Source organism: Schistocerca cancellata, chromosome 9 (assembly GCF_023864275.1).
Source record: "Schistocerca cancellata isolate TAMUIC-IGC-003103 chromosome 9, iqSchCanc2.1, whole genome shotgun sequence".
In the NCBI taxonomy this organism is placed as follows: domain Eukaryota; kingdom Metazoa; phylum Arthropoda; class Insecta; order Orthoptera; family Acrididae; genus Schistocerca; species Schistocerca cancellata.
Window position 1 is genome coordinate 299,918,982 of NC_064634.1, and position 26,013 is coordinate 299,944,994.

Genomic DNA, 26,013 nt, shown 5'->3' on the forward strand with positions numbered 1-26,013 from the left:
ATTGACTTTAACTTTGCTGGTCAAATCAGTTTAGAACACTTCAGAATTCAAATTAATAAAAAAAAGGGGGGACCCTGAAACTGTTATAATCACTGTATTAAAAAATTTGATTACTGAAATCATTATGTGCTCAAGATTTCCAAAATATGAGTTACTACTCTTTTCATCTTATTTCCTGCTCATTTAAATACCATTATACCTGTCTCGAAATAATTAAACTTCATTACTAAATCAATATCAAAATTATCTTCCAACTATGTCAGACCTTTGTTATTCCTCAATTGGTTCATTAACAAAATAGTTAAAAAACATCATTCTAACATAGCTAGGTCTGTAGGTAATTATTATTAACACAAACTTTAGTTCTTCATTTTGGGACACTCGGATTGCACAACATTTGGAAAGGACCCTGTCTAGGTTAGTTGTGAGGATAATTAAATGATAGGACAGTTCTGGTAAAATTTAAGTTGTTATTGAACAGTATGGAACAAAAGTAACACTGGTCTACACGAATACAGTACTAAAAGTTTCAACTTGTTCGTATCGATGCGGCGGTTGGTAGGCGGCGAGATGGCGAGGCACAGAGCACACATACAATCACAGCTATGGCTCTTGATGTATCGGCACTTTACTTCTTCTTAGCATCGCAATACTTTTCCATTTAGTGCCTATGGAATTTTGCCATGCTGTATAGGCGTTGGAATGGCATATCCGAGGCTCAATGAAACTACGTCTTCCAGGAGGGTCTCCTCACTCCAGACTCTGTTGCTCAGACCAATGCCCAACTCTGACTACTACTGTTGAGCCTGTTATGCAGTGCAGCGCCCGTGTGCATTTTCCCGCGCTCGCCTGTCTACCACCTTTTACCGCTCCCTTACAGACAGGGTATTCACCCGAGGTTTTGCATTCTACATATCCTAATACATTGCCTACATATGGACCAGACGCACAGTTACAATTTTAAACATGTTACAACAGTCTCAACATTTGTTACATTTCAATTCTGTTACAATATTGTTTGACATTTGACATAAACATTAATATTCATATTGAAAATTGTTTACAGTTTTCTTAACACAATGGCATGAAACAAAAAAAAAAAAAAAACAAATGAAATCAGAACATCAATTACTCAATTTTAACGAAAAATCAGATGGAAAAAAATATTATTTATATGTACAATAGTACAATGTCGTTGTTGTTACAGTATGTTATGCTAAACACAATAATTCCATTCAGTACATTTGATGTCTAAGTTTATCTTCAAAGACCCTATGCTACTATTCAATTCATTTTGCAGTATTATGTTACATTTTAGTTTGCCCCTGTCACAAAAACTTCCACATTACCGCAGTAATATTTATTATTAAGTACTACTGCGATACTAAGGTACCATGTGTTTGCCATGCAGAGTATTGTAGGGGACATTAAAGGTTGTCTGTGGATTTTTTAGATAATCTTATAAACTATGATTCAAATTTCTTTTATGTACATATATTTTGTTTTCTTTCTGTGGTAATTTTTATTTATCTATTGTATTTTGTTTGCCATATAATTTGTTGTTAAACATTACTCATATGTTCTATGATTGTAATTATTTATGTTTGTATGTATATTATCTTTTGTTTCTGTGATATATATTCGTATATTCGTTTGTTTATCACTAATTGTCATTATTTCCAAATCTTCTGTGTGTGTATGTGTGTGTGTGTGTGTCTGTGCGATCTCTGGATCTAGTGTGATGTCACTGATCAAAGCTGATAGGTGGAATCGTATGCCAGAATTTATTTGTGAAGGACATATTCATATTAATAAAGTTATTTGTAGAGAGTAGTCGGAGGTATTCCATGCCAGCATCTACTGGACATGAAACTCCATATTTTCAATAACAGTTAAAAGTATTCAAAATACTGCAAACAGCGCCAATGTGTCATTTACTCTTAATGCTGTATGTTCCTCTTCAAGTCTGGTTCTACCAGTTTCTGCCTTCACTATATCCAACTTAGTCTTTATTTTGTTATCTGTTGTGATTGTCTTTTTCTCTTAATATGTTTGCTTTGATGTCCATATTACTAACTTTAATATTTGCAGTATGTAGTGTAATGTGCTTTAGCATCAACATCAGAACTATTTCTGACTGACAGAAACAGTTACCTTTTCGTTTTGCATGATACTTTATTCCTTCAGTTATTCAAGACTTCTTTGTAGCTTAGGTCTATTCAGGGTTAGTTTGTTTTGGGAAAACAATATTCAAATACAGTAAGGACATTATTAATAAAAGTGTTGTATTTTTCACTCATGCCATGAGCACTTTACACATCAATCAAGTGTCGTATTTTTCACGGATGTGATGAATACTGCATACATCAGTCCAGATCATGTCTTTAAGGAGTATCCTAAAATACTCTATTTTTCGCTTACTGAATACCCTCTTGAATTCAGATTTAGTAGCTTTATATCCTGGTCCTTAGTAACATGTTACAAATGGAACTGCGTGTATTGGTCTGAGAAGCCATTGATCATTACTTTTGCAATATCAATTTTATTTCATTAGACCTTTCTATACAGATATTATCCATGGCTGTTTGTGAGCAATTAGCTACCCTAGTTAAAAAGTTTTTGGTAGGAATTATGTTGAATGATAGTATTTCTGACTAATAAATCATTTATGGAAGAGATTTTAAGAAATTTAACATTAAATTCACCAGTAACATCTATTTCTTTTTTTGTGTTTAAGTAGGTCAGTAGACCTTCAAGATAATTTAAGAACAGATTAAAGTTGCCTGCAGGTGTGTCATATACATTTACTATTACAAAGGATTTACTATGAAAGTCTACTTCTGTTGCTTTCATGCGCTGTTCTGCGAAAAATTTATGATAATTTCTAAGTGCTCTCATTTATGTCAATTCCTGATGACTGTGACAACTCCTCCTTTCTCCATTTCTACTCTACAAAATGCCAACTTAAATCTTGTAACGCTCAAAGCTAAAAATATTTCATATTGGAAAAATGTTTCTTTCTTCTCCTCATATACTAGTGTCAGTTAGTCATGCAGTTCATTGAACACTAGTTAATATTCAGTCACACTTTAAGTCTGTCTATTTTGGCTATTCATAGAACTCTCAGATTGTAGATTAATTGAATAAGATTGGAAAGATTTTTCTTTTTATTGCTTATAGGTCAAACATCAGTTAGGCCCATGTGAATACTAGTTATTATTCAGTTCACGTATTAAGTTTATCCATTATGGGTACTGTCGAACAATTTGACTGTGTATTAGTTGAGTAAGATTGGGAAGACGTTTCCTTTTAGTGCTCAAAGGTTAGTCACAAGGTTACATGTCAACAATAGTAACTATTCCAGTCATATTTTAAGTTTAGCCATTATTTATTTTTATCTATTATTATATTTACTATATTACATTATTATTTATATATTATTTGTTATTATTTATCTGTGAATTTATATAAATTGAATATAAATGCAGATCATCTGTACTCAGTTTTTATTCAATATAAACATTTTTTTAAAAAGTAGACAAGCATTGGAAGATCAATAAGAGGGTATATAAATAAATAGTTTATTCAGTAACGATCACATGTCATAGAATGGTATTGTTCTAGTCATGGCAATAGAAGGCATCGAAGTGACATACATATTTGTAAAATTTTGTAAATATTACGAATCTGTTAAAAAAAGTTTAACACAAAAGTGGACGTGCATACCAATAAGCATAACAGTTTGCAAATATATATATATAAAGTGGAATACTATTAATTACTTCTGGATGAAAGAGGTTAACAACTGCATTTGTAAAGCTTATCTGATCCTTAAACATTTGCAAGTAACCCGCACTGTGTGAATGTAAACCTGCCTAATGTTTTTACTTGTTACATGGTACCTGATTTATAATACTGCAACTACTATGAGCGATAGAAAGAGTGTCTAATCATGCAGATCGTTGAATATCACGTTAAAGTCTGCTACGAAAGATAAAAGGCAACGAGGAAATCATACTTACATCATTGCATGAACACATCGCCATTGTCTCAATTTTGAGGAATTAGTTTCGGTGAAAACTTGGCTGTGGTCCATTAAAAGTGCAGCCAAAGGAAAAGAAGAAAGTCAGTCTTGGGTATGTACACGGCACTGGCAGAAAATAACAACACCAAGTTTCACCAGACTTGCAGTGATTATTTCACAACTATACAAAACCTTCCCGCGCATAGTCTTTCTTAGGATCGTCTACTCTATATTATTTAAGACCCATGCAAATGACCTTACTATAAATTTTGAAGAAACATGAAATGGCGCATTTAGCTACTATAAAAATTAATTATACTACACGTCGTCAGTTAATGATACTGTCCGTTCAACAGATAATGTGGTATTTGTTGTCATCTTAACCAATGTCAACGATAAAACTCAATGTTGTCTGTTACTGAAACGTAGATAGGTATTATCACTGTTGTGAAGTAGGGTATGCTTTTCCGGTGGACCGGTAGAAAATAAAAGTATATAATATCTTACCCCTGAATATAATTCCATTAATTGTTAAGCAATGCGTCCATTATGGAGCAGAAGTCAACTTCGCGTGATACCCGTGTTGTTGGAAAGACTATGGTGCTTAGTATTTACGTCCTTGGTATTTCCGAAATACAAAGGTAATCTGTGAGTTGTTTATGTTTTGAACTTCGAAGAATGTTCGGAAGGTTTGTTAGCAGGTTGTGGAGCTATGGACGTTTGAGGAATTATTCAACGGATGGTGGTGGCATTAAATACCATGGATTCACGTATTACCCAAGGTATGATTTTTAATTTTCTGATACAGTTGTGTTATTTTCGTGATAAAGGATCGCCTAGCAAGTTACATTATTATATCGCTATTAGTAATGATTTTGCATGCTTGTGTTTTAGCACCCATTTAAGCTCTCTTGTATTCATTCAAGAGTTATTACATTTAATACGAAATCGTATTTGCTCGGTCAGAGAAATCAGCATTTTAATATATATGTTTGTATGTTAACTGTTCTGAGCCACTTTTTTGTAATTACATCGTATTCCATTTGCGTAATTGGATACATCGCGCAATTTTGTGTGGTATTACTTAATTGTTTCGCACAATATTGGTTTCTCGAGTCTACGGGGATGTTCAAACAAGTAACGTACGTCAACATCCACATCTTGCAAAGGACTGGGAAATATATTAGTATAATTCCCGTTGTACCATGTAACAGTATTTCATCCCGCTCCGTTCGCGTATGAGGCATGGCAATAATGACTGGTCATTCGCGAAAGGTTTAGTACATAGGGGACTGTATCTGATGTCCAAATTCCTCAGTTAATGCTTATTCTTCAAACGGATCTAGTGAAAAACACGAGCTATCGATATAGTCTTTGAGGTGTGCTGTCAGTGTGAACCAAACCTACGGATACCAGATGTCAGCTTCGTCTCGTAACATAATCATCATGTTACGTATGATGCAGTACACATGCAGACAGAAAGACAACAGAGCCATGACATTATTTCTTTTGCGTCTGTGTTACTTTTGGACTTAGGTTGACAGACCGATCAGTAGCACAGCCTGAGAACTTGGTTAGGTTGGAAGCTTGCAGTTTGCCTGCGAGTTGGTGAAGTCAACGAATGCAGATTCGAAAACTTACATGTGGTAACAAATCAATCCATAGCTTAGTGCGACATATATGTTAAGATGATAGGTGACAGTTTGGTTGTGAATTGGCAAAGCAGTATTGAACGCTTCAGTTGTGTATTTGCAGTAAGTAATTCAATTCTTGTTGGTGCTGGCATAGACAGGGTTGTTTGCTAGAACTATCGGTAATGGAGATGTCTGTGCATGCAAATGTACAATGATTTAGGTACTGTTTATACTAGATCTATATAGGCTATGTCTAGTGGAGATGGCAAATGTGTAGAAGACAGCAATAATGCCGTTCTGCTTTGACCAGTACCAACTGAAAGATAGACTGTAGCTTAGCTGTAGACGTAGTTCGAGATCTGCTGTAGAGGTAGTTTGAGATCTAAGTTAGGTTGGAAGGTGATAACGCAGTTGAGAGCTGATGAGTGACAAAGTCACTAATATTAGTACAAAGTGCCCTCTATCATGTTCTGTACAGTGGCTTGCAGAATATGTTAGTAGATGTAAAATATGTTATGTGCCCTCTGTGTTTCTGTTTGGCTTTTCTTCATCATTCCTAAAGTTATGTAGTAGAGTCTTCTAATTAAACAATGGAAAATCCAAGATGGAATGTAACAGTCAGATGATTCTAGATACTTGTGTTATAGGTCTCCATACATATAAATTTGTAAACTTTCCATCTTTTTAAATTTGTATTGCATTCCTGTTACCTGCTATGTAACCTACATATAATTATTCATCTGCACTATTCTAGGGTGCTTACGACCACGTGATCTGGAGAAGGGGAATACTGCTCTTGTATTTTGGCCCCAATTTGATCAGTGGAAGGCGGCTGTCTTCGTGCCAATTCTAAATGTGTATGCTTATTACCGACCTGAGCTTTGTAACAGTTTTGTGAACCATACCCATAAGTAGCCAGTGTAAATAGAGTGTTGATCCATGTGTAGTGACTGTTGATATTTTATTTACAAAAATGAGTGAAGAGGCTGTACCTGAGCCTTCTAATGAATCATTATCAACTTTCACATCACTTCTACTACAAATTAAACCATTACACTTTTTTTTTTTTTTTTTTTTTTTTTAAAAAAAAGCTATAAGCTGGCTGTTCCGGGAGGAAGCTTGGCTACTTACAACAGCCGATGTGCTATGAGCTGATCACAAGCTTTCCCTTCTGACATCCTTTGCTTGTGGCAAGTAAAAGTATGCAATCGGTATTTAATTTTTAGTCACATTTTGGTTTATTGTATTGATTCCAAAGTCTTATTTCACTGTAATAAAAGGTTTTATATTAGTTAAATGGTGTGCAAAATTTAATCATCAATATACACTGATGATTGGTTGATTTAGACACATACCTAATTATGTCTGTCAGACACTGCTAATGTTGTCCTGATTCATGACAGCTCATCAGCCACTAACAACTCTCAGAGATAGATCATAACTTGGTTTATGGCACCCATATCTAATGCGAGTGTCCCTCAGATATAGTTAATAGCAATGAAGTTAACTGTCCGGGAAGTATCAGATGAGCACACTCTCATGCCCACCAAGTGTTTCTCAAACCATTCTAATATGGTGTGGGAGGGACAGGATGATGCATATCTTACTGAGATTACAGATCTTGTGGTATACTGTGAATAAACAAATAGATGCACATTTTTAGGGCAGTAGGTTCCTGTTTGCATAAATCATGCATGTGCTTTCACACAGCAAAACTTATATCAAATTTTGGGGCACAACCAGTGCAGGCTGACAACAGTAGCTTTTCATATTGTAAAGAAATATACAATTATCCTTAATCCCCGTCCCCAGGGGGCTCACCACTCTTTGGCTGTTTCATACTTGGTTACCACGGGGCCCCAGCCTTTTGCAACATCTTTTCCTTTCCAAGCTGCATATCTATCCTCTTGCTGTTCTTTTTTCTCTCCCTTGGGGAACATGTCTGGGCTGTTTTCGGAAATGTGTTCTGCATTTTGGTAGTCAGGATCAGAATACTCTCCACTGTTTTTGATTCCTATTTTCTTTTTTTGTTCACCTTCTCCTGTTGTTCCTCCACTTTAGGTTCCTCTTTTTATTCTTCCTCCCTGTGCACTCCTGAAGGCCATCCCACACATCTGACACATAACAGGTGACTGGGTAACATGTAATTCCCAGCCCCGTGTCGACAGGTAGGGTTTGAATATACTTACTGGTACAAGCCAGGCCCAGGGAGGGGTGATTGCCTGAGCTGCTACTTTCCCAAATTGCTGATTGGTCCCTCTGTCAGGTGTTCAGGAGGTGTGAACAATAACCTAAGGTGGGTGTGCCCCCTTCTGAAAGGCCCCCCCCCCCCCCCCCCCAGTTGTGGAAGAAGCACGCCATTGGAGACGATGGCAATTTTGGGGGATTTTCTTGCAATGAGCCAATCATCCTCAAAGTCAGTGGCTACGAAACGTAAACGGAATGAGGCTAATGATTCAAAGAGCCTCCCAGCTGCACCACAGTTCCTCATGGTTTCATGTACTGAAGACGGTCAGTTCTTCGCTGTGGTAAATCCGTTAATTATTCAGAAAGGTGTTGATTCAATTGCTAGCCCTGTGAAATCCTTCTCTTATTTACGCAATGGCACTTTGCTTTTGGAGACTACTTTTGATTCTCGAGTACAACTGCTTGCAGCTTCGCTCCTCCATGGCTATCCTGTTCGTGTTGAGGCCCATCAAATGCTGACTTCTTCCCGTGGTGTTATTTACACTTCAGCTGCTCGGTGGTCTGACACGCAGAAATCCAAACGTATGTCTCTGGTCAGGGTGTCGTAGCAGTCCATCGGGTGATGAAAAAAGTAGTTGCTTCCTTAGTGCCCCCAAGCACTCTCTTTCTCACCTTTGAATAAAGTGGTTCTTCAGTCAAAGATCAAAGCAGGTTATGAAGTTATCACAGTCAGGCTGTATATTCCATACCCAATGTGCTGCTACCAACCACACTCGAGAGTCCTCTCAACACCCAACCAAATGTGTAACATGTGGTAGGGATACTCACAAGGCCGCCTCCTCCCAACTGCAATGGTGACTATGCCACTCCCTCCTGCGATTGTCCCATGTATCTTGGTGAGCAGGCTCTCCAGGAGACTACTTTTGATTCTCAAGTACAACAACTGCTTGCAGCTTTGCTCCTCCATGGCTATCCTGTTCGTGCCTTAGCTGGTCACTCACAAGCTGTTTGTTCGTCAAAAACCCTGCGTTCTACCATCTGACACCAACAGTACTTTTCTTGCTATATCTCCCTCCACAAAGAACATGGCCATGCAGACATTTGACCTGAAATTTAGCACCAAGATTGTGCAATCACCCTCCAATGTTGTAGTGTCCCTGTTTCCTCCTCCAACTGTGCAACAAAATACCAGACTTTCGCCTCACAGGGTGAAGTCACCAGCTACACTACCGGCAGGCCAGAAAGGACAGAAGGAATACTCCCGTGAAGACTTCCTATGTCCCTCCAGCCAACCAACCATTCTTCCTCTACCAATCGGAAAGGCTCTAAGAAGTCAAACAAATGCAAACAGTCGTCTCCGGTATGCACTGCCAACCATTTTTCTGCCCTGGACTCCGCAGCCTGCTGAAGGAGAATGCCGACATCTCTGTAGACCTCATGGAGCAAGATCCTCCTTCCTCTGTGCCCTATAGCAGCCAGTCTTGGAAAGCTGGCACTCGGCAGCCACTGAGGTAACACCCCTTCATATTTTTCTCACTGTCTCTTTCTTCCAGTGGAACATTTGCAGTCATCGATCCAACAAAGAGGAATTATGGCTGCTCCTAGAATTGCAGCATCCACTTGTTGTCTGCCTTCAGGAAACAAAATTGTGTCCTCATGACCACTTTGAGCTCTTGCATTGCAGTTTTACCTTTGTACCATTTACATCCCCCTGCCGTACGATGTCACCAGGGCAAAATTCCTCCAACTTGTTGGACAGCTACCCCACCCCATTCTGCTGCTTGGTGACTTTAATGCACACTGTCTCCTTTGGAGCTCTCCCAGAACCTGTCCGGGAGGTGCCTACTGGACTGACCTTCTCAATCAACTTAACCTCTTCTGCTTTAACACAGGAGCACCCACATTCCTTTCAGACTCTACGCACACCTATTCTTATTTGGACCTGTACTTCTGCACTGCCCAGCATGCCCATCGTCTCGGGTGGTCCATTCTCTCTGACACATACTCGAGTGACCATCTCCCATGTGCTGTCCATTTTCTGCCTCCTACCCCACCTATGTGCACACCCAAATGGCAGCTTACTAAGGCCAACTGGAGGCTTTACTCTTCCTTGGCAACCTTCGACGAACAACAGTTCCCCAGTTGTGATGACCAGGTAGAATATCTTACAAATGTTACCCTTACCACTGCAGAACGTTCCATTCCTCACACTTCCTCTTTACCACACTGTGTATTGTTGGTCCCTTTGTGTTCTGAGGTGTGCCACAATGCAGTTTGTGCTTGGAGATGTGCTCTCTGCATTTTTAACCATCCTCCTACGATGGCAAACTGCATTTGTTATAAACAGTTGCGTGATGGTGTCATCGTGTTCTTCGGGATAGCAAAAAAGCTACCTGAATTTCATTCACTAGTTCTTTAAACAGTTCCACTCACTCTTCCATCATGTGGTCCAACCTCCGACGGCTCCCTGGGACCAAGATCCATTCCCCGATTTCCACCCTGACTGTAGCAGACAATGTCATTGTGGAGCCTGTTGGTATCTCCGACACCTTGGGCCACCATTTTGCGGAGATTTCGAGCTCCTCTCACTATCACCCTGCCTTCCTCCATCGGAAATGAGCAGAGGAGGCTCAGGCGATAACGTTTTCTTCTCAGAATCGTGAGTGCTACAATGCCGCCTTTACTATGAAGGAGCTATATCATGCTTTCACTCCATCCTGATCTTCTGTCCCAGGGCCGGATGATGTTCACATTTGGATGTTGCAGCACCTTTCTGTTGCAGGCAATCAGTTTCTGCTTCAAACATACTGCAGCATCTGGGCAGAGGGAGCATTTCCCGGATTCTGGCGTGAAGCCTCTGTCGTACCCTTGCCTAAGCCTGCGCCCCATTGCTCTCGCCAGCTGTGTTTGCAAGGTGATGGAACATATGATTCATGCCCAGCTGTTGTGGTGGCTTGAGTCTCACAATTTACTAAGCACTGCACAGTGTGGGTTTCGAGTGCACCGTTCTGCAATTGACCATCTCATCACTTTGTCCACCCATGTTGTGGTTGGTTTTTTGTGGAAATCCCAGACTGTGACTGTGTTTTTTCAATTTTGAGAAAGCCTATTACACCTGCTGGAGGACTGGTATCCTCCATACTCTCTAAATGTGGGGCTTCCATCACAGCCTCCCTCGTTTCCTTCAGGAATTTTTAAAAGACCAAGTTTTCAAGATACATCTGGGTTTTGCTTTGTTGGACACCTTCATTCAGGAAAATGCTGTGCCTCAGGGTTCCATCCTTAGTGTCGTCCTCTTTGCTGTTGCCATTAACCCTATAATGGCCTGTCTCCTGCTGGGCATATCAGTCTCCCTTTGTGTTGATGATTTTGCCACGGACCTGTCTCATTGAGCGGCATCTCAATTGTCTTTACTCATGGAGCATTGACAGTGCCTTTTGTTTCTCTGCTGACATAACCATTTGTTTGAATTTCTGGTGGTGCAGTTGGTTTCTTCCACCGTATTTACATCTTGGACCTGTTGCTCTTCCATTCATTGAAACCACGAAATTCCTGGGGCTTATGCTTGATAGGAAACTTTTTTGGTCTTCCCACTTGACTTACCTGGCAGCCTGCTGTGCATGGTCCCTCAGTGTCCTTTATGTCCTCAGTGGTACTTCCTGGGGAGCAGATCGAACTACCCACCTCCATTTGTACCGGTCACTTGTCCATTCGAAACTAGACTATGGGTGTTTCCTTTATGCATCTGCAAGTCCGTCCCTCTTACACCGTCTCAATACTACCCGCCATTGTGGCTTCCATTTGGCCACTGGCACCTTTTACACTAGCCTCGTTGAGAGTCTGTATGCAGAAGCTGCTGAACTACCTTTGCCCTACCGTTATGACTTTCTTCTCAGCAGATATGTATGCCGTTTGTCTGCCATGCATGGCCACCTGTCCTATGCCTCCTTCATTACTTCCTTTGATCACCAGTATGGGGCGTGTCCCTCCTGTCTGGTACCTCCTGGAGCTCGCTTTTGGCTCTTGCTCCGGCAGCTTAACTTCATGCTATCTGCAACCTTCCCAATGGGTGTAAAACCTTCACCACCTTGACTTTGTGCGGCAGCCCATGTTCACCTTGGCCTTCTTTTACTTCTTAGGGACACTATTCCAGCCTTGCTGTATAGCCTTCAGTTTCACGGCCTTCGCATGGAACTTCACGATTGTACCTTTGTATGCACTGATGGCTCTCAGACTGAGCGTCGTGTCAAGTGTGCCTTTGTCATTGGCACTGGCAGTTTTCGGTATCAGCTTTGGAACAGCAGAGCTCTTCGCCCTGTATCAGGCCATGTACTACATCTGGTGACATAGGGTTTTCAATTGTGTCATCTCCTCAGACTATCTCTGTGTCCTTCAAGGCATCTGTGTGCTGTACACCATCCATCCCTTAGTGCTACAGGTCCAGGAAAGCTGTCACTTGCTCACTCTTGATGGAGCCACTGTGCTGTTAATGTGGGTTCCTGGTCATGTAGGCTTGACAGGAAACGAGGCTCCTGGTGCTGGCTTCCCAGGCTGCAGTTCTCGTACCTCAGCCCGCTAGTCCATCCAGCTAGTCCATCCAGCAATCTCTGTGTTGCCATCTGTAGGTAGCGTCGCATAGGCATCACCATTGGTCCTCCCTTCATGGGAACAAACTCCGGGTTATTAAATCTCTCCCAGCAACTGGGATGACTTCCTCTCGGGTCTCTTGCCGTGAGATCATTTTAACTAGGTTGCGTATTGGGCAATGTCTTTTTAGCCATTGCCATTTGTTAAGTGATGCTCCCCCCCCCCCCCCCCTTCCCCACCTCTTCGTGCGTATTGCACTTAACTTTTAATGGTCTGCTATTTCCTAACAGAATCCCCTTTTTTTTAACTGCTTACGTTCTCGTTTGTGTTTGCCGTCTGAGTTATCGGCCGTTTTAGTGAACAACGTGGTTGATGTTGACAGTGTTTTACTTTTTATCTGTTTTAGCAATATGGTGAAGGCCATTTAATTTTTAGTACTGGACGTCTGTTTCTCTATGGCATATTGTATAGACCTTTCTTCTCGTCCCTCTTTTTAGCTGTCTTCTCTTCTGTCGATTGGAATTGACGTGTAGTCATTTTTAACTCCTCTTTGTCTTTGTGTTCTATAGTTTTGACATGGACACGTATGACACTAGTTGTTTTTGCACCCTAAAACAAAACAAAAAAAAAAAAAAACTCAATAATAATGAAAACACTGTTAGTGTAGAAAAAACTTTGTCTGCCAGTGTTATATATTGTGATGGATGTTTTCTTTTCTTCTTCTTCTTCTCTCTTTTTTTAAGGAACTATGCAAACTGTGAACCATTTTGCTACATGCAGCTAGTAACACTCAGGGGGAAAGTACATTTTATGGAATGTTTATGACAAATTTTAGATGCATATGGGTGTAAAATTCCCATTTATGAATCAAAAGGTGTTGAAGTTTCTGATTTAATTTGCAAAAACTTACTTTTGCAGGACTGACTATTCTGCATTAGCTGAATAAAATCAGAACATCACTCAAGGTTAAACATTGTAATCAAGCAAGAGTAGTCATTTTGAGCTTCACATCACTATTTTACTGAACTGTAATCTGAAAAACTGGCATCCATCTCATTGAAGTTTATGGATTCTCATTAAAACATGGAAATTTTAAATCACTCAGTATCGGTTTGTTCTGGCATATGTTATGGTTAACTCCAGGAATTAAGTCTTTCACACAGTTCTTGTAATATTATATTTATTTGTTGTCTATATATAGTGTAAACTATTAATACACAATTCCACTTAAAACTAATAAAGAGTACCATATCACACCAAACTAAAAAATTAATATTTTATTAGTCAACTGATTTTTAGTGAATATAACCTGAAATATTTCAATTTGCCTACTGTTTTATAATCATTGTCATACATTTATGATTTTTGGAAGTATCAGGTTTTTGAGTATTTTCCATGGAACAGATCAGTGCAATACAGTGGTTGTCAGATGTCAGCGTCAACAAACCCTTGTGCAAGTAACCAGATTTAGGTTTTCCATGGGGTTTCCTAAATCAGTGACAGCAAATATCTTGGTGGTCTCTTTGAGAAGTATCTGTGGATTTCATTCCTCATTCTTTCCAGTCCAAGCTAGTGTTCAGTCTATGATTACTTGACCATTGAGAGGATGTTACTCATCATCATCATCATCATCATCATCATCATCATCATCATGGAGACAAGACAATACACTCCACATGCACTAGTCACAGTTAGTTTAAACATCTGGACATGTAAGCCTCCTTAATGATGTCAAATAGAGACAGGGACTTAAATAAGTCAGAGGTTCTTTCTATTGGGATGACAAGAATCATTGTGTAAAGTGTTCAGAAGGTTTTTGTCAAAGCCTGATAGCATTTTCGAGTATGATGAATTGCTCTCATTAAAATTCTTTGATATGACAGAACTGTGGCATTATCACCATACATAAGTTTTTGAATGAAATCATCAGCCTGTGATCCTCTGTCAGACTAAAATATAAAGGAAGTGTTAGAAGTACTAGTTTTTTCAGATTTGTGAGATTTTTCTTTAGCTCAAAGAGTGGAAAACTTTCTTTAAATCTACAAAATTCTACACACATTTACAGGAACAATGCCACAAACAATTAATGACAGATGCCAATGGTAAGCATTGTCTATGCAATAGTATAAGGCCAAAAATACTGTAAAAAGTGCTTTGGATTTTTCACCTAATAATTACTGTTATAATAGGTTGTAATGAATTACTTAACATATGCAACTGCATTACAGGTTTCCAGACTTCAAGGACCCACCTTATGAACCATCAAAACTTTTTATGGTGCAACGTGTGAAAGCTCTTAAAGGCCGCCCTTACTGGGAGAAAAATATGATGAAGGAAATTGGTCTGGCTGGAAAGGTTTGTATAAACATGCCATTTGTGTGTAGTGACTATAAGAGCAGCAGCCTTTAATTTTATTTTTACAATTTTTCATTAAAATGCATTTGAATGAAACTAACTAAAGCTGTCTTCAGACCAAATGTAGGTATGAACACCTCAGTGCTTTACTGTGCATGGCCCTATTTGAAGTGGTATGCCCTTCCCATTCACACTGACTTCACCAGCCAGCTACAGGATGATGTATAGTTCAAGATAGAATTTAATGCACAGTGCAATAGCACGTTTTTCAAATGTATAAATTGTTGTTGGAGCTGAAATAAGTGATAAATAGTACAAAAGAATTTTAAAACCCACTGAGGATTGATTGAATTCCCAACCACCGACATTATGAATACATTTATGAAAGGTTGCAGATGTTTTGGTCTAATTGAATTCCATCTTCTAATGTGTTATTTTCATTATACCACATGCTGTGATAAAAGACAAGTAATTTACATTAGCTGGAAGAACGAAACAATAAAAATGGAAGACAGAAGGCATGCTTTGATTAACAGTGATGTAAGGAAACCATGCCTATGACACAAACAGAAGATGATGATAGAGAGAAATATATGAAGACTTTGATCAGTAATGCAGTGTGTAAAATGATGTGAAAATCTAACAGTCATGTGGTGCGAAGGAATTGGTATTAGCAGCAACAAGTGCTTTTGAAGTGGCTGGAAGTTGTTGACAGTAATGACAACTTAACAGTGATACAATTAATTAACAATGCTGCTACTGAACACAATAAACTGTTATTCTCCTAAAATATCGCCATCATCAGGACTTACTTCCAGCGAGCCGGATAGGAACTTTATGAACGATATGCCTCATTTGGTTTTTGTCCTGGTAGAGCTTTTCCCTCTCCACTAAATCTCGTGTTACTCCTCTCCTCTTGAGATCTTCCTTAACCTGGTCTGTCCATCTCTTTCTAGGCCACCCAATTGGTCTTCTTCCTGGTACCTTCAGCTCCAAATACTGGCGTGGAGTTAGAGTTAGGTGCATTCGCTTCACATGACCGAACCACTTCAGTCTCAAAGCACTCATTCTCTCCTCTGTAGTCAGTGTCACCTGCAGGTCTCTCCTTACATAATCATCCCCGACTCTCTCTCTCTCTCTCTCTCTCTCTCTCTCTCTCTCTCCTAGTTTTTTGTAGAGCTCTGACCTAAGGAACTTCATTTCACATGCTTGTATTTGACACTCTTCTCTCTTATGACACAGGCCTCTAGACTATACATCATGATTGGCAGGAGATAAGTTTTATGTTTGGCTGTTTGAGGGACTTCCTTGTCCCAGATTAGATTTTGTATGTGGTGGAAAAAGCTAGATCCTTTTGTTATTCTGTTTAAGACTTTTAGTTTGGAACTTCCATCGCGTGATATTGAAACGTCCCCTTTGAACAATTTATACATGACTGTGCTTAACCTGACACACAATATTATTTAGCGCAACGCAATCTGACTATCAAAGATCCCTGCAAAAGAATGGCCCTGAGTAACATTAAACTATACCTTTCACAAATAACTTACCTCACAAAAATCTTCATTACTCGAACTACTGCAATACAGCGAGCACCACTACTGCCAGCTAAATAAAAGATTCAAACTACGGAAGGCACTAACTACTGATAGGGATAGTTAGCAAATGAAAGGTATTAATAGAGAACAAACAATGTATTTACCTTAATACTCATAATATATATATCAGTTCATGACAAATTACAAAATTTCGCCATCTCTCTCCCCACATCCACCACTGCTGGCGGCTCACCTCCAACTGCACAACGCTACGTGCTGTTCACATCCAGCTGCCGCTGCCCAACACTACAATGGCAGACAACAATGCAAACTAGCCACAGACTGCACACAGCACAGCCAGTGATTTTCATACAGAGCGCTACGTGGCATTACCAATATAAAAATCTAAACTGCCTACTTACATAGCCCCCATGCTCCCCACAAAAAATTTTTACAAATGGTGTTGGGCACTGGCCAATACAGATTTGAAAAAATTTTTCACAATTACAGTAACAATGATATAAAATGCACACACTTATTGATACAAAGTTGGTCAAAAGCTAAAATTTTCTCACAGTCCATAAAGATAGTCCTGATAATTCATCATAATAGTAATTACAGTTTTTTTCACAAAGTCTCATTAGTAAAAGAAATTGCACACAGAAGTAGTGGATTTCCATGCAGTCTTGAAGAAGTAGTGTTGTCCTTCCAACGGAAAGACAGTGCTGACTCTTGACATGCTGACAGGTAATGGGCCACAACAGAGCAAACCCACAGCAGAGTCATTCGACGTTTTGAAGAATATTGGTAGGTAGGTCATCACAGAGTAGACCCACTGTAGTCCTGGTAGAGAGTATTGGTGGGCCACCAGAGGTGCAGACCCACTGCAGTCCTTGTAGAAATAATGGTATTGGTGGGTCATCAGAGATGCAGACCCACTGTAGTCCTTGTAGAGATAATGGTATTGGTGGGTCATCAGAGATGCAGACCCACTGTAGTCCTTGTAGAGATGGCCAGCAGCCATCTATTGTGACTGTGCAGGTGCACAATCACCATTGAAGAGTCATGAAAGATATTAATAGAGAACAAACAATGTATTTACCTTAATAGTCATAATATATATATCAGTTCATGACAAATTACAAAACTTCGCCATCTCTCTCCCCACATCCACCACTGCTGGCGGCTCACCTCCAACTGCGCAACGCTACGTGCTGTTCACATCCAGCTGCCGCTGCCCAACACTACAATGGCAGACAACAATGCAAACTAGCCACAGACTGCACACAGCACAGCCAGTGATTTTCATACAGAGCGCTACGTGGCATTACCAATATAAAAATCTAAAGAGCCTACTTACAATATGATGCTACCCAGATAATTGAAGATTTTCACACATTTAACCTTCTCCCCCTCCAGTATGATGTAACAAGATGTGGGTGTCCTGCTCATCTTCATTGCCACTGTCTTGTTCCTACTCACAGTTAACTTGAATTTTTTAAATTTTGTGTTGCAGTAATCTAGTCTCCTCTGAACCTCCATTTCCATCTCTCCCCAAATGGCAATGTCATCAGCAAAAACAAAAGCGTTCAGATCTTCATTTTCTTCTTCCTTGATTTCTTTCATTATTGTGTCCATAAGTGTAATGTAGAGTAAAGGGGAGAGCAAACTGCCTTGTTGAACACCTCTCGTTGTGTTAAACAATTTTGATCTTTCACCTCCTACTTGTACACTGCTCTCACAACCATCGTACAGCATCTGGACTTTTTTAATTAATCAGGGTGTATATGACCTGGGAAAACCAGGAGATCTGGGAAAAGTCTGGGGATTTTTTCATCCGGGAGGAACCTGGGAAATTTTTAGAATTCAGGGAGTTTTTCATTGTTTTAGTTTTCTGTTAAATTTTTTAATTTTGACTGGTAAGAACCAATACTCTAACAAAGGATATTACTGTATCCTGCTACAGCAGAATAATACTTGAACAGTAAAACATAAACGAGAGAAAAAATGGAAGTAACTGAAATTGAAAATATATACAGCAACGACACACAGTGATCATGCAAGCATCTGCCAACTGCAAAATGTGTCAAAGGCTTTAGGAATACTATGCAATGCTTCCTAACAACAAATTACCTCCGATGAGCGTGAAGCCATGACTGTTTACATGAGATTTGTTTTAGCAGTTACAAATGGGCTCATGCGCATGCACAGTTGAGTCGCATTTAAGTAGTAAATTCTCCCATTTCTGGCTACAGGAATGTGGCTGTTGCTGGGTGATTCAACCTATTGTGCTGCCATTCATGAATAGCATTTCAGGGGTGTTTTTCAACAGGAGAATGTTCATCCACATACTGCAGTTGTAACCCAACATACTGTGGAGAGTGTCAATATATTGCTTAGCGTGCTCAATCACTCGATATGTTTCCATTTGAGCTCACATGGGACATTATTGGATGACAACTCCAGCATCACCCACAACCAACATTAACTGTCCAATGTATGGACCAACCAAGTGCAACAGGGATGGAACTCCATCCCACAAACTGACATCCAGCACCTGTACAACATGGTGCATGCACCTTTGTGTGCTTGCTTTCAGCATTCTAGCAGTTACACAGGTTGTTAAAGTACCAACATTTCACATTTGCAATGGTGTATCTCACACTTATATTAACCTGTGATCTTGCAATGAGAAACACTTAACATACGTTAACCTAGATTCCTGTAATTTCAGTACTATACTTTAATTAATCTTTGATGTTGCAATTTGTTTTCCATCAGTGTATGTAACAATTCCTCCTTTTCTGATATTGGTTCTGCATGAGTAAACTACTAGAGTGTAATCTTTTGTATGTGTCGTATCTAACACTGGGTATGGAGCTGATAAAGACACAGGACTGGCTTCACTATACTTTTCAGTGCTTTCACAATTTTCTGAATTGGTAAGAAGCTCTTCTACCTTATTGATGAAATAAACTAACCTTAATTTTCTGTGCATTCTTAAGCATTTTGTGGGGCTCTTCTGTTATTTTCACTTCTTTCAAAACAAGATGCGTGAATCCTGATTCTAATCAGAAAAAGGTACTTCTCTGACGCAACACCAGGAACCATAGGGATCTTGCTTTGTGTGTGGTGGCCCTCTGTACATTTTCTGCAAAAAGCCCAGTTGTAGGCCATGGCAAGTATATCCCCACCTCCCAAGTGTAGTGACAGACACTGTGCTCGTATGAGATGTCATTTTAGTCAGTAGCAGCCTGCTCAACTCAATATTTACAGGGCTCACAGCAGTGTTAACCCAGGGCGGGTCACTGCACTGTAGGACCTCCACAAAACTCACATGTGTGTGTGTATTTGCTACTCCTATTTCATACAGGTCACTTCAAATGCTGTAATTTCTTAGCCACACTGTTCCCTACTCCACCTACTGCAATAACCTTCCAAAATCATTTGCACCATTTCCCTACATCCTCTGTCAGTAGCCTAGCACTTGGCTTCACAATAGTTGTGACCTGGTACCATCTGGCCTACACCCCTCCCATGATTACTATCTAATGGCAAGACTCTTTTCTTCCTATTCTCTTTGGGTACTGATGTACTCTTAATTTGTTCACTAGAAGTCTGGTGCATCCTAGTGTGACCTACAGCTGGATGAGGCTCTTCCCCTCCTACTTCAGGCAAAAAGTCAAATTAATTCAGTAGCTGAAATGCAGATGAAGAAATTTAAGACCTGTCTCCTTTTACCTATTGCTTGTTATTGTTACCCATTTCCCCTTATCTTCAACCCCCCAACTCCCACCCCATCAATCTGTGTTGTTGTTGTGGCCTTCACTCCAAAGAATGGTTTGGTGCAGCTCTCCATGTTACTCTATCCAGTGCAGGCCTCTTCATCTCCAAGTAACTACAGCAACCTACATCCTTTTGAATCTGCTTACTGTATTGATATCTTTGTCTCTCTCTACAATTTTTGCTCCCCCCCCCCCCCCCCCACTTTCCTCCAGTACTAAATTGGTGATCCCTTGATGCTTCAGAATGTGTCCTACCAACCGATCCCTTCTTCTAGTTAAGTTATACCACAAATTTCTCTTCTCGCCAGTTCTAGTGAGTAACTCTTCATTAGTTACATGACCTACCCATCTAATCTTCAGCATTCTTCTGTAGCACCACATTTCAGATGCTTCTATTCTCTTCTTGTCTAAACTGTTTACTGTCCATGTTTCACTTCCATACATGGCTATACTTCATACAAGTACTTCCAGACACGACTTCCTGACATTTAAATCTATACTCTCTGTTAACAAATTTCTCTTCCTCAGAAATGTTTTTCTTCCCATTGCCAGTCTGCATTTTATATCCTCCTAAAATTACCATCATCACTTATTTTGCTTCCCAGATAGCAAAATTCTTCTTCTACTTTAAGTGTCTCATTTCTTAATTTGATTCCCTCAGCATCACCTGATTTGACTACATTCCATTATCCTCATTTTATATCTTCCTTTCAAGATACTGTCCTTTCTGTTTGACTGCCCGTCCAAGTCCTTTGCTATCTCTGACAGAATTACAACGTCATCGGCAACCCTCAAAGTTTTTATTTATTCTGCCTGAACTTTATTCCTACTCCAAATTTTTCTTTTGTTTCCTTCACTGTTTGCTCTATCTACAGATTGAATAACACCAGGGATAGGCTACAATCCTGTCTCCGTCCCTTCTCAACCTCTGTTTTCCGTTCGTGCCCCTTGACACTTATAACTGCCATCTGGTTTCTGTACAATGTAAATAGCCTTCTGCTCCCTATATTTTACCCCTGCCACCTTTAGAATTTTAAAGAGAGAATTCCAGTCAACATAAGCTTTCTCTAAGTTCACAGATGATATAAATGTAGGTTTGTCTTTCCTTAACCTATCTTCTATGAGAAGTCATGGGGTTAGTATTGCCTCGTGTGTTCCTACATTTCTCCAGAATCCAAACTGTTCTTCTCTGAGGTCAGCTTCCACCAGTTTTTCCATTCTTCTGTAAAGGATTCATGTTAGTATTTTGCTGCTGTGACTTATTAAACTGATAGTTTGGTAATTTTCACATGTGTCAGCACCTGCTTTCTTTGGAATTATTATATTCTTCTTGAAGTCTGAAAGTATTTCGCCTGTTTCATATATCTTGCTCACCAGATGGAAGAGTTTTGTCATGGCTGCCTCTCCCAAGGCTATCAGTAGCACTAATGGAATGTTGTCTATTCCTGGGGCCTAGCTTCAATTTTTCAAAAATACCTTTGTCAAATTCTTCACGCAGTATTATATCTCCCTTCTCATCTTCATCTACGTCCTCTTCCATTTCTATAATATTGTCCTCAAGTACATCTTCTGTTTGTAGACTCTCTGTAAACTTCGATCTTTCTGCTTTCCCTTCTTTGCTTAGGACTGGTTTTCCATCTGAGCTGTTGATGTTCATACAGGTGGTTCTCTTATCTCCAAAGGTCTCTCTAATTTTCCTGTAGGCAGCATCTGTCTTACCTCTAGTGATATATGCTTCTACATCCTTACATTTGTCCTCTAACCATTCCTGCTTAGCCATTTTGCACATCCTGTCGATTTCATTTTTTAGACGTTCATATTCCCTTTCACCTGGTTCATTAATTGCATTTTTATCCGCTACTGGCCATTAAAATTGCTACACCAAGAAGAAATGCAGATGATAAATGGGTATTCATTGGACAAATATATTATACTAGAACTGACATGTATTACATTTTCACGCAATTTGGGTGCATAGATCCTGAGAAATCAGTACCCAGAACAAGCACTTGTGGCCATAATAATGGCCTTGATGCGCCTGGGCATTGAGTCAAACAGAGCTTGGATGGTGTGTACTGGTACAGCTGCCCATACAGCTTCAACATGATAACACAGTTCATCAAGAGTAGTGAATAGTGTATTGTGACGAGCCAGTTGCTCGGCCACCATTGACCAGACGTTTTCAGTTGGTGAGAGATCTGGAGAATGTGCTGGCCAGGGCAGCAGTCGAACATTTTCTGTATCCAGAAAGGCCTGTACAGGACCTGCAACATGCTTTCGTGCGTTATCCTGCTGAAACGTAGGGTTTCCCAGGGATCGAATGAAGGGTAGAGCCACGGGTCGTAACACATCTGAAATGTAACATCCACTGTTCAAAGTGCCGTCAATGCGAACAAGAGGTGACCGAGGCATGTAACCAATGGCACCCATACCATCACGCTGGGTGATGCCAGTATGGCGATTACGAATACACGTTTCCAATGTGCGTTAACCGCGATGTCACCAAACACAGATGCGCCCATCATGATGCCGTAAACAGAACCTGGATTCATCCGAAAAAAGACGTTTTGCCATTCGTACACCCAGGTTCCTCGTTGAGTAGACCATCGCAGGTGCTGTGTCTGTGATGCAGCGTCAAGGGTAACCGCAGCCATGGTCTCCGAGTTGATAGTCCATGCTGCTGCAAATGTCATCAAACTGTGCGTGCAGATGGTTGTTATCTTGCAAATGTCCCCATCCGTTGACTGAGGGATCGAGACGCGCCTGGAGGATCCATTACAGCCATGCGCATAAGATACCTGCTGTCTTGACTGCTAGTGATACGTGGCCGTTGGGATCCAGCACGGCATTCCGTATTACCCTCCTGAACCCACCGATTCCATATTCTGCTAACAGTCATTGGATCTCGACCAACGCGAGCAGCCATGTCGTGATACGATAAACTGCAATCGTGATAGGCTAGAATCCAATCTTTATCAAAGTCGGAAACATGATGGTATGCATTTCTCCTCTTTACACGAGGCATCACAACAATGTTTCACCAGGCAACGCCGGTCAACTGTTATTTGTGTATGAGAAATCGGTTGGAAACTTTCCTCATGTCAGCACGTTGTAGGTGTCGCCATCGGCACCAATCTTGTGTGAATGCTCTGAAAAGCTAATGATTTGCATGTCACATCATCATCTTCCTGTCGGTTAAATTTCACATCTGTAGCATGTCATCTTCGTGGTGTAGCAATTTTAATGGCCAGTAGTGTATTTTTCTCCTTTCATCGATTAAATTTAATATCTATTGTGTTACCCAAGGATTTCTACTAGGTCTCGTCTTTATACCTACTTGATCATCTGCTGCCTTCACGATTTCATCTCTCAAAGCTACCCACTCTTCTTCTACTGTATTCCTTTCCCCTGTTCTTGTCAGTCGTTCCCTAATGCTCCCTCTCAAACTCTGTGGAACCTCTGGTTCTTTCAATTTATCCAAGTCCCATCTCCTTAAATTCCTGCCTCTTTGCAGTTTCTTCAGTTTTAATCTGCTGTTCATAACCAATAAATTGTGGTCAGAGTCCACATTTGCCCCTGCAAATGTCATACAATTTAAAACATGGTTCCGAAATGTCTCTGTCTTACCATAACGTAATCAATCTGAAACCTTCCAATGTCTCCAAGTCTCATCCATGTATACCACCTTCTTTCATGATTCTCAAACAAATTGTTAGCTATGAATAAATTATGCTCTGCGCAAAATTCTACAAGGCGGCTTCCTCCTTCGTTCTTTCCCCCAGTCCATATTCCCCTACTATTTTTCCTTCTCTTCCTTTTGCTACTTTCGATTGCCAGCATATTTTCGTCTCGCTTAACTATCTGCACAATTTCTTTTATCTGATCATACATTTCTTCAATATCTTCATCATCTGCAGAGCTAGTTGGCATATAAACATGTACTGCTGTGGTGGAAGTGGGCTTTGTGACTAACTTGGCTACAATAATGCATTCGCTATTCTGTTCATAGTAGTGTACTTGTATTCCTATTTTGTTATTAATTATTAAACCTACACCTGCATTGCCACTATTTGATTTTGTACCCTTCAATCTATGTAGTTGAACAGGAAGCAAAGATTTGTGTCCTTCAGGTTGAATTGGAGCTCGCGAAATTTGAACTAGATAGCCCATCAATCTATCTAGTTCAACTTTCATGTGTTGTAATTCAACCTGAATGACACAAATCTTTGCCTCCTGTTCAGCGCTTCTCATGTTTTTTTTTGCATAGCCTATGGTTCCAGGGAAGAGCCTCGCTGAGTTCCTCATTCAGTTCCCCACTACAGTCTCCGAAGTTAAGTTCCAATCCACAATCTACACATACCACTCCCTCTTTGACTATCCTACGACAACACCCACACTTATCATGCATTTTAGAACAGATTACACAATTGAAATTAAATCTCTTTATTATTATTTGCTTTTACGGCCTTGTTGCACCACCACACACTAAAAGACTCATTTTTTTATTGGGTGAGAGAGAATGACGTGACAGTAGAGTAAATGAAGAAAAAAACAAACAATAAAAACGACATGGAAATCACAGAAAGTTGGGACAAAATTATGCAGATCAGGATTGAAGAAATACTTAAACTAATGATATATTGGGACGTAATTAATAAAACTATTAAAAAGAAGATTGAGTGGGAAGTACAACAAATGGGAAAGAAAAGCTCTATACATATTTGAGATTTTTTGACAGAGACATTTAGCTCACTGTATGAAATTTATCATTTAAACTTTTAATATGAATAATGTAAATAGCAAGATAGTAATTGTGATACTGTAGTAACAACAAATTCCATTCCACTTGCATGTTTATGATTCATTGGACTTCTTGCTATGAGTAAGTACTTTACAATTTCTAAATTGACAGAATGTGCAGTTACTGTATAACCTATAATTTTGTAGTCATATATTCATTGCATTCAATGTTCTCTTCAGGCATACATCCCATAGATATTTTGAGTAATTTGTGTTGGTCATTTCTTTATTCCTAAATTAATTTTCATGCAGTTCTGTTGTGAAAAGCAAAGTATGTGTCTTCAAGTTTCCTGTTTCACAATTCTTGTAGTAATTTTTCCTTCTTTGTGTTTCCTGTGTAGAGGAGTGATATTGTTATCATGAAGAACATACCGGAGAACAACGCTCGCCTTTGGCAAGTTAAACATCTAGTTAAGATAACACCCATTACATGCCCAAATGGTCTTCCACCTGATGGTGACTACAGTGGTACATACCTTAAGGAAAATGGTGAATTCGTAGTTACACCGAAGCTGAAAGTGCCACAAGAACAGGAAACAGCACTTGAGGTTTTTCAGAGTAAGAAGGACAGACTTGATGGAGAAACCTTGCGGAAGCACTTACGGCTTAAATGGCTGAATCCTTGGTGACCTGTGATTATTTATTGTTGTATTATACTTTTAAGTAATTATTAATTGTAATAAACAGCTTATGTCAACTTTGGCAGACATTCTGATTTATTCTTTCTTAATTTCTGAAGTCTATGATATGTCTAGATTTTATATACAATATGCCAACTAAATTACAGTTTTGGTGTAAGGAATTACATTTTTGCAGTTCCCTGGTTTTCACTGCCATTGTCAACCCAATGAATCCAAACAACTGGTATTCTATCATCTTTGATTTAAAGGGTGGGGTCCATGAGCTTTCTTTGTTTTGCATTGGCACAATTATCAGGTGTAGAACTGAAATGAGAGAACACTCAAAAAGGGTGAACCTAAACTCAACCAACAAAATTTTGAAGGTTGTTGTATGGGATATTTTCTGAGTATTTTGGCATGAGGGACTCTTGTTCTCCTGTGCCACGTTTAGTAATTGTATTTGATGTGATTTCTTACCCCCAT

At 39.7% G+C, this 26,013-nt stretch overlaps 1 protein-coding gene across 1 annotated transcript; it reads left to right on the forward strand.

The window, feature by feature from the left end:
• The first annotated feature begins 4,576 nt into the window (after nt 1-4,576).
• LOC126100368 (39S ribosomal protein L30, mitochondrial) lies at nt 4,577-25,715 on the forward strand. Its single transcript, XM_049910976.1, has 3 exons — nt 4,577-4,806; nt 14,661-14,787; nt 25,252-25,715. Exons 1-3 carry the CDS (start codon nt 4,703-4,705, stop codon nt 25,537-25,539), a joined length of 519 nt encoding a protein of 172 aa, XP_049766933.1. The 5' UTR covers nt 4,577-4,702; the 3' UTR covers nt 25,540-25,715.
• Nucleotides 25,716-26,013: the final 298 nt, after the last annotated feature.